Below are 10,271 nucleotides of genomic sequence, written 5' to 3' on the forward strand. Positions count from 1 at the left end.
TAAAACCTAGCATAATAAAACATCCCATGGCTTGTGGCCCTCTTTCAGGTAATATTTAAATGAGAGAGTGTAGAGGGCCAGAACTCTGGAGAAGTATACTTGAAATAAGCTTACAAGGTGTTTACTCAGTGTGATTGATGAGATAATAGTTCTCTAGTTCACATATATCTAGTAGGATATGATGTAATCACTCTAGTTTGATATAATGATATAATCACTTTAGTTGGCATATACTCAGTATGTTGTAATGATGTAATTATAATAGAATAAAGGGCTGAGCGAACTGGGGACATAGTCAGTCAGCCTGGGACAGACTGTGAAGGAGACAGACTGTGATGGAGACAATAAAGACTTTAGACTCTATTCCTGACCATCCTTGTGGTAACTATCCTGCTGAGAATAAGGCCTGTCTGGAGGACCTCTGGAAAGCTAGCCCCCCGACATTACATTTTGGCACCCAACATGGGGCCCATGACCCTGAGATTAAGAGTCTCGTGCTCTACGGACTGAGCTAGCCTCAGAAGGAGGGCTTCACAGGCAGGAAATGAAACACTCAAAATGTAGTATTCTGGGGAATTTCAGGGAATTAAAAAAAAAAAAAAACAGTGGTAGCAATCATGATCTTAGACAAGGCAACAATAAAGTTATATTTAAAGACACAATAGATAATATCATTACTTCATTATACACACCAAAAGGCATGCCATCTAAGTACTTGAAAGAAAAGTTCATGGAATTACCAGGAAAAATTAGTGGCTAAACTATTATTAGCTGAGGATTCCTTTTAGACTTAGATACATCTAACAAAAAGATAAATAATAAAAAATCTAAAGCTTAAAAAAGTTAATAAGATCTATGATGATTACTGAATAGGACTATAAAATGTGACTTTTTTTAATTGTCTAGGTATGACATTAGGGCATAAAACTGCACAAATACATAAAAATTGAAATATTGTTACTGATCACTATTTACTAAATATTTGCTGGCTACAATAAAATAAAAATTATACACAATAAAAAGCCTTTGAGGAGAGTTTAAAACTGTAAGGAGACTTATTAATTGAATTCTAAAGAATTAGTCATCAAGGAACAAATCACAGAAACAAAATTCTACCACAAAATTACAACATTGAGACAAAACTTTTGGGATATAGCTAAAATAATATTTGTAGGGAGATGGATATCACTGAACATTTTTCATTAACAAGAGATCAAAGAATTAAACAACTAAAAAATTATCTACTAAAGGCATGCAAAAAACAGAAATGTTGAAAATCAAAGAAACAAATTGAAAATCAAAAAAAAATGAAATGATAAAACTAGGGTCTGGCTTTAAGGGGGAAAAAACTTAATAGACAAGATATTAGCTAATATACCCAAGAGAAAAAAACCAAATTGTCAATACCCCCAAATAAAGCAATTAGAAACCCCTCAATTGGGATAAAAAATGCAATTATGGGTATGTGGATGTATAAACAGATATGATGACAACTACTGAAAAAAAAAAAAAAAAAAAGCCTGGGAAAACTTGGGTTGATCAAGTGAAATGAGCAAAACCAGAACAATTTTTATCTCATAACATTAGAAACAATCCTTGCTTTTTTGGCTATCCTTGTATATGAGATTGGTCATGATTTTCTAGTTCACAATCATTTTAAAACATGAATGGCAAGCAATGAGAAATACTAGTACATTAATACCCCTGAGAAATATAAAAGCCTCCAGCATGTTGGATATATCTTTATCATTTGCACTCCTGCTATACCTTTAGGAGTAGTAGGCCTTTTCATCTATACTGTATATGAGCCCTCCTATGAGGATCCCTCGATAGGTCTTGAGATGTGAATGAATTCCTGGAGAATGAGATTCTCTCACTTTTCTATTTTATGTCCCTAACACTTAGCATAGAGGCCTGTACAACATAAGAGCTTACTCAAATGCTTTTTCATTCATTTATCATCTAGAAAGGATTTATGAAGTAGAATGAGAAAGTGGTGAGGGAAAAACATGGATCCACCAATCAGAAGGAAGGCTTCACAGACGGGAAATGAAAGATCCCCCTCCCTTTCAGTGGCCAGGAATCCTATGGGAGAAAAACTGTGGGGTGACAGACACTAAAACAGTGATACAGAAAGGTCAGAAAGAAAGAAGATTCTGGTTTCTGAAAAAAAAATTTACTCAGACCCAAACAACAACAACAAAAAAACAAACAAATTTTTCCGTCACAGTCTTTTTTTTTTTTTTTTTTTTTAAATTTCAGGACCCTGAACCAATGGCCTTCTCTAGGATAGGGGCAGAAAACTCAAAAACCCATACCAGGATTTCTCTTTAAGAGCCTGAAAAATGGGCAGGGAAGCAAGATTCCCAAGAGCCCAGAGTAGGAAAAGTGAAAAGGAGAACCATGGTCCAGCATAATGTAGAGAGGAAAATATGGCTATCCAGGTGAGAAAGCAGAACTCCATTCCAACTACTTGGGTGTAACACGGAAGACTCGAATATGGATGGCCGAGTTATTTCGGGTTCGGGTTAATGGCTCCCGAGTGTTAGTCTCAGGCTCCAGCTCATCTACCAGTTCCACAGTGGAAGTGTTGGCAGCTACTTGCAAGGCCCCAAAGCTTCCAGCCTGCAACTGCAGGGCAATGTTGATGGCTCGATTAATGGCCAGGCCCAGGCCATGAATGTAAATCTCAGGACACCCACCCTGTCCCCTACCCCCTCCACCACCCTCCAGAAGCTTCTGACATCGAGCCAGCTGGGCCTTGAAGTCAGTCTTCATATTAACATAGATGTCATTTGGTCTTCGGGGAAGACGATGGGGAAGCCGTTTTCGAAGAGTGTACTCCACTGGGTCCAGTTCAGCCTCACTGGCTCCCCATAACTCTCCATTCTCAGCCATAGCTCCTATGTCCTGTGGATACATGGAAGGAAAGGGGTCAGCTACACTGGATCCCATTCAACCCAGGATGAGAACTTGAGGAGGGACCCACATCTGGACTTTTCCCGCTTCATTCTTCTAAATAACCCAAGAATGCTAGTTCTATCTAGAACATACCTCAGAGTTCATGCAGATTAGATGTTCTTAACCATTTTTGTGTAGGGATCTCTTTGGCCATCTGGCAAAACTTATAGATCCTTCTTAGAGTAATACTTTTAAATGTGTAACATAAAATGCATAGGATTACAGAATAAACCAATTATGTTAATATGCCATTATGAGAATATTTTTTAAAAGTTCATGAATCTTAGATTAAGAATCCCTGATCTAGGCCAATTAGCTCATTTTACAGATAAGGCAACTGATGCTCAGAAGACTCTTGCCAAAGATCACACAGATATTTAATAGTCAGCCTCTCTGACCCTAGCCCCAGTTTTCATTAGGACGGAATGGCAGATACTTAAAAGCATGCAGCATTTAATAAGTACTTGGCATAATTTTCATTTAGCCTTACGATGATCACCACCTTCTCCACACAGAGAGGTGAGGACATCAAAGTGTTAACAGCCGAGAGTCCTGAGCCCTCCCCCCCCCCTTGTTAAAAGAGGGTGAGAAAAGAACTTAGGGATCCTGGGCTCAAAGAGCCCACTAAGGTTCTCCTAAATTCTTTCTCAACACTGACTGACAGATGGAAAAGTGACACACATATGTAATTATATTTATATATCTTTGTATTTCATTCATCAGCTTCCACCCAATTTGGTTGCCCACTGACATCTACCCCCCCCCCCCAACTTACACGCACAGCCACACCTACCCCTCCTCCACACACCGTAACACACTACGTACATAACACACCCACCACACATGTACACTACACACTTACATACCATGCACACTACTCATCACACACAGATTATGCAACTACACACACCACACACACACTCTCTCCTCCGCCACAACATTCATCAAACACATCACACACACACCCCCCGCCACTTGTCCCGGTCCCACTCCGTCTCCCTACTGGCACTCACCGGCCGGGGGAGGGGGCGTCTTCCGCCCGCAGTGCTGGGGCCGGCTAGTTCCTCACACGGCAGAAGCACCTCGGGAAGGAACTGCCTGGGAGACAACGCAGCCACCCTAGCTGTAAAAGTAGTGCAAGGCTCTCAAAGCTTGAGTAACAATGCGCACGCGCACATTGCCTCCCTCTTTGCACCAATCGCCTTTCCTTTTCTTGAACTCTCCCCTTCCCTTTTCATCCCCTCCCCTTCCTTTTCCTTACTCCTCTCTTGGCTGGCTAAAGCGTATTTTGGAGTCTCGCGATGTTTCTAAAAGGTCGATGGGATCTCTCGGGTGGAAGAAAGTATCACATGAATGGAGGGGGACGGAGTTCTAAAGGAGAGGGTCGGGCGTTTGAAGGGACTTGAGTTTTCTCGGAGAGAGCTCGAGATGTACTTACTACCTTGGGGCTGCTGACTTGTAGTTACTTTGCTATGCGAGGGAAAGTGGAGGAATCTGGGCAGGCGATGGGGTAAGAAGGCCTCCGCTGGTGAATTACCTAGCCCCCGGCGTTCAGGCCAAATCTGCGGACAGCCCTGTGGAACCATCATTACCACTCTTCGTCCCCTGGGGTCAGAAAGACCTGAGTTCAAATGGGGATGAATGAAAATGTTCTAGAGACAAGAGCTTTAGTTTCTCATCTAAAATTATCCGGAGAAAGAATTAGCAAACAACTCCAGCATCTCTGCCAAGAAAACCTAAATGAGGTCGTGAAAAGTCAGATAAGACAAAGGAGTGAACACCAAAGTGCCTTATTCACATCTTATTCTTTGTAAGGAGTGAGGTAGAAGAGCAAAGAGAGGGCAGAGTACAAGAGGAAAGAGAGAAATACACAGTTATCTTAACCGGGAATTTGAATAGGATGAACTCATTAATTAAGAGAAGTGTATTAGAAATAAAATGTCTATACTTTTTGACCCAGAGATTCCACTGCTAGATATACATCCCAAGGTGTTTTATAAAACAGAATATTTATAGCAGCACTTTTTGTGGTAGCAAAGAACAGGACACAGTAGGTGCCCATCATCTGTGGAATGGCTAGACAAATTATTAAATGTAAATTAAATATTCCAGTGTTATAGGAAATGATGAAGCATGGAAAGACATGAACTGGAGTAAAATGAAATAAGTAGGGCTAGGAAAACAATACACAAATTGACTTACAATATAAATGGAAAAAAATATATAAAATAATCTAAACTTAATGTTATGAAAATATAAGAATAAGTTTAGTCCTCAGAAAGGGAAGAGACCATCTCCTGCACCTTTCTCAGAGGTTGGAGCCCATAAGTGTAGAATTTTTTTTCAATGTCACTTTTTTGTGATTTTTTAAAATCTTCCTTAAAATTTTTTTTTTTATTACATGGAGTTATTAAAATCACTGGAGATCAGCCAAAAAATTTCTTTATTGTAAAGCTCCCTCAGAAATATACAAAAGGAAATTAAGTTAATGTAAAAAACAAAAAAAGTCAAAAATGCATTTTAGAAAAAAACAACCAAGCAATAGTTTACAAGAAACACACTTGAAATAGAAAGATTCACAAAAAATTAATATAAGAGACTAGGGCAAAATTTTTTTAAAATGAGCAATCACAATCTCAAAAAAAAAAGATAAGAGCAAAAATTTGATGAAAAGAGAGAAAAAGAATTTTTATGTTTAAATATGCTTAAAGATGCCAAAAACAATATAGTAATATACTTAATATTTAATTTGCACCAAATAGCATAGCACCTAAATAAAAGGAAAAGTTAATAGATTCAGAGAAATAAAGACCAAAACTATAGTGTATACACATAGATACTACTACCACAACTTAACACTGACCATCACCACCATTGTTACTGTTCCCAATTACAATAATAGCAGGGAATCTCAATGTACTCCTCTCAAACTAAGACAATTCAAACCAAAAGATAAACAAGAAAGTTAAGGACCTGATTAGAACTTAAAAAAAAAAAAAAAAAAGAATAGTTCTCTGGTAATTCAGTGGAATTAGAAAGAAATACATATCTTTCTCAGGTATCTACAGCACCTTTACCAAAATTAACTATGCATTATAGTGTATCAGCACCCATTCCCACAATATAGGAAAACAGATATATTAAACACATCTTTTATTGACCACAGTATAATAAAAATTATGTTGAATAAAGGGTCTTTGAAGAGATGATTGAAATTTGTTGAGGTTAAATAACACAAAGAATAAATCACAGAAACAATAGACATTTTAATCAAAGAAAAAAAATACAACATATCAAAACTTTTGGGATCCAAACAAATTAGTTTTTAGGAGGAAAATTATACATCCAAACACTTTTGTCAACAAAAAAGGTAGAGAGCAGGTTGATGAATTCGCATGCAAGTAAAAAAGAAAAACAACAGATTTGAAGAAGCCCCATTTAAACACTCAAAAATAAATTTTGAAAATGAAGGAAGAGCTTGACAAAATCAGAGATAAGCTATTAAACAGATTATCTTTTAGAAATTTTAGCTAGCTTGATTTTTTTTAAAGAAAACTAAATTGTTGGTATAAAAAATTAAAAAGAAGATGGTGGAAAGGAGATACATTTTACATCTTTATCTGAGCATTTCTGATGTCTATCAGATCAACATCAAATCAAGCTTCTAAACTGGTATAACAAAACCCACAAATATTTGTAGTGTAACAAATTTATAGCAGAACATATTTTGAAAGAACTTTACAAAAAGTCTGTTTCAATGGGGAATAGGGAAAAGAAGACAGCTGAGTGCAGGCACAGTGTAGATACCAGTCCACATGCCATAGAATCTATGGAGAGGCTCTTAGCCAAAATACATCAGTTTTGGCTACTCTGTTCTGGCTACCAACCCCTGGATCAGCAGATTAACTGAGACATCCAACACAAATAGAAAAGGCAAATAGCTTCTGAACCCCAGAATAATGTGGGACTTGGCCATGCCCACTCAGCACTGGAAGTTAGTATCACCTACCCAGGTTAGCTGCTGAAGCCCGTACAGGAAGCTTGGGAAAATCTCCCCTTTGCCATAAGAGCAGATCTCAATTTTTTTTTAAATGAGCAAAAAAGCAAAAAGAACTCTGACCATAGATAGTTTTTATGGAAAAAGAAAAGAACAGACCTCAAACCCTAAGGACGCTAAAAGTAAATCATCTCCAGATGAAGCCCCAAAGGGTGACAGTAGTTTGTTCCCATCTCACATGATTTTCTTAGAAGAATTCAAAAAGGATTTTAAAAGAAAGAAGAAAAATGGGGAAAGGAAATGAGAATATTGAAGGAGAATTTTGAAAAGGAAACACAGAAATTATCTGAAGAAAACTCCTTACAAAATAGATTTAGTGAAATGGAAAAAGCATATAACTCTTTACAAAGTATATTTGACAAAAAAGGGGAAAAAACAACTCCTTGAAAGATAGAATTTGTGAAATGGAAAAAAAATCCATTGAACAAAACAACTCTTTTAAAAATTCAACTGGCCAAATACAAAAGGAGCTTAAAAAAAAAAAAGGTAACTGAAGAAAAGGTAACTCACTAAAAATTAGAATTGAATGGAAATAAATGACTCAATGAAACATCAAGAATCAGTCAAACAAGACCAAAAAAAAAAAAAAAGAAAAAGAAAAAAATAGAAGAAAATCTAAAATACCTCTTTGGAAAAACAACTGACCTGGAAAATAGATCTAGGAGAGACAATTTAAAAAAAAATATTTTATTTTATTTTATAATAACTTTATATTGACAGAATCCATGCCAGGGTAATTTTTTTACATTATCTCTGGCACTCATTTCTGTTCCGATTTTTTCCCTCCCTCCCTCCACCCCCTCCCCTAGATGGCAAGCAGTCCTATATATGTTAGATATGTTGCTATATATCCTAGATACAATAAATGTTTGCAGAACCGAACAGTTCTCTTGTTGCACAGGGAGAATTGGATTCAGAAGGTAAAAATAACCCAGGAAGAAAAACAAAAACGCAAATAGTTCACATTCGTTTCCCAGTGTTCTTTCTTTGGATGTAGCTGCTTCTGTCCATTTATCAATTGAAACTCAGTTAGGTCTCCTTGTCAAAGAAATAGGAGAGACAATTTAAGAATTATTGACTTCCTAAAAACTATAATGAATAAAAGCGCCTAGACATCATCTTTCAGGAAATCATCAAGAAAAATTGATATTCTGATGTTCTAGAACCAGAAAGTAAAATAGCTATTGAAAGAATTCACCAATCTCCTCCTAAAAGATACTCCAAAATGAAAACTCCAAGGAATATCGTACCTAAATTTCAGAATTATTGGATCAAAGAGAAAATGTTGCAAGCAGCCAAAAAGAAACAATTCAAATATTAAGGAGCCACAATCAACATTACCCACAACCTAGCAGCTTCCACTTTAAAGGATCAAAGGGCCTGGAATCTGATATTCTTAAAGGCAAAGGAACTTGAATTGTAGCCAAGAATCAACTACCCAGCAAAAGGGAAGAAGATGGACAAGTAAATACCAAATTTGAAATTCTGAAAATAAAAGGGGAGATTAATAAAATTGAAAGTAAAAAAAAATTATTGAACTACTCAACTAAGAGCTGGTTTTATGAAAAAACCAACAAAAAATAAACCTTTAGTTGATTTGATTAGAAAAAGGAAAGAAGAAAATTAAATTGTTAGTATCTAAAAGGAAAAGAGTCAACTTTCTACCAGTGAAGAGGAAATTAGAGCAATAATTAGGAGATTTTTTGCACAACTGTATGCCAATAAATATGACAATCTAAGTGAAAATAATGAATATTTACAAAAATATAGATTGCCTAACTGAACAGAGGAAATAGATTACTCTAATAGTCCCATTTTGGACAAAGAAATTGAACAAGCTATTAATCAACTCCCTAAGAAAAGATCTCTAGGGCCAGATGGATTTACAAGTGAATTCCACCAACATTTAAAGAATTAATTCCAATATTATGCAAACTTTGGGAAAAAAAAGAAGGAATCCTACCATCAGTTGGAGAATAGCTGAATAAATTATGGCATATGAATATTATAGAATATTATTGTTTTAACCAATTAGTAGGATGATTTCAGAGAGGTCTGGAGAGACTTACATGAATTAAGTGAGTGAGTGAAGTAAGCAGAGCCAGGAGATCATTGTACATGGCAACAACAAGATTATATAAACATCATTCTGATGGACATGGCTCTTCTCAACAATGAGATGATTCAGGCCAGTTCCAATGGTCTTGTGATGAAGAGAGCCATCTGTACTGAGAGAGAGGTCTGTAGAAACTGAGTGTGGATCAAAACATAGTTTTTTACTTTTTTGTTGTTTGCTTGTACTTTGTTTTCTTTCTCTTTTTTTCCCCTTTTTGATCTGATATTTCTTGTGCAGCATGATAACTGTGGAAATATGTATAGAATAACTGCATGTATTTAACATATATTGAATTATTTGCCATCTAGGAGAGGAGGTGAGAGGAAGGGATAGAAAAAAATTGGAACACAAGGTTTTGCAAGGGTGAATGTTGAAAATTATCCATGCATATATTTTGAAAATAAAATGCTTTAATAAAAAAGGGAAAAAAGACAAATTAAAAAGAAGAAACCACAAGTGTAGAAAAAAATTATGAAAATTCTTAGAAATTATTTTGTCCAATTATATGTAAACCAAACTGACAATTTAAATAAAATGGTTGAATATCTATCAAAAAAGAAAAAAAAAAAGTACAACCAGATTAACAGAACAAGAAATAAAGAATTTAAATAATTCAGTTTCTAAAAAGAAAATCTGATAAGTTATTTCCCAATGGATTAAAAAAAAAAAAGGCCAAACTACCTATAAACTTGGAAATTTTACTCCCAATAAAAAAAAATTATGCAATAGATTTGAGATATATATTAAAATTGTACTAATTTGCAGGGGAAGAAAGCCAAGACTAAAAACAATGTGAATATTTGAACTGTGATTCAGAAGCAAAAAAATATAAGATTAATAAAGTAAAATACTGAATCAATACAGAGAGGAATGTAATTCTGATTTGTAAGAATTAATTTGGATTAATCAGAGTCAATAATTGGAAAAAATTTAAAAGATTAAATTGGCACAATGTAGATTCTAAGTTTAAAATACAATGAGAAATGATAGAGATGCTCTGAAAACTGGGCTTTTTAAAAGGCAACTAAGCACATGATAAAAATTAACCTAGAACCCAAATGATTGTAATTTCTGTTTCCCTAACAATAGAAAGGTAGAACTATTGACTTTTCCCTTCAAACAGAGACCAACACAAGA

At 35.6% G+C, this 10,271-nt stretch overlaps 1 protein-coding gene across 1 annotated transcript; it reads right to left on the reverse strand.

Moving 5' to 3' along the window:
- Positions 1–621: 621 nt before the first annotated feature.
- Positions 622–4,163, reverse strand: POP7 (POP7 homolog, ribonuclease P/MRP subunit). The gene is made up of 2 exons (XM_051995977.1): positions 3,975–4,163; positions 622–2,910 (listed from the first exon to the last, which is right to left on the reverse strand). Exon 2 carries the CDS (start codon positions 2,896–2,898, stop codon positions 2,470–2,472), a length of 429 nt encoding a protein of 142 aa, XP_051851937.1. The 5' UTR covers positions 2,899–2,910; positions 3,975–4,163; the 3' UTR covers positions 622–2,469.
- Between the last annotated feature and the right edge of the window lie 6,108 nt (positions 4,164–10,271).

This window comes from Antechinus flavipes, chromosome 4 (assembly GCF_016432865.1).
Source record: "Antechinus flavipes isolate AdamAnt ecotype Samford, QLD, Australia chromosome 4, AdamAnt_v2, whole genome shotgun sequence".
NCBI classification, from domain to species: Eukaryota; Metazoa; Chordata; class Mammalia; order Dasyuromorphia; family Dasyuridae; genus Antechinus; species Antechinus flavipes.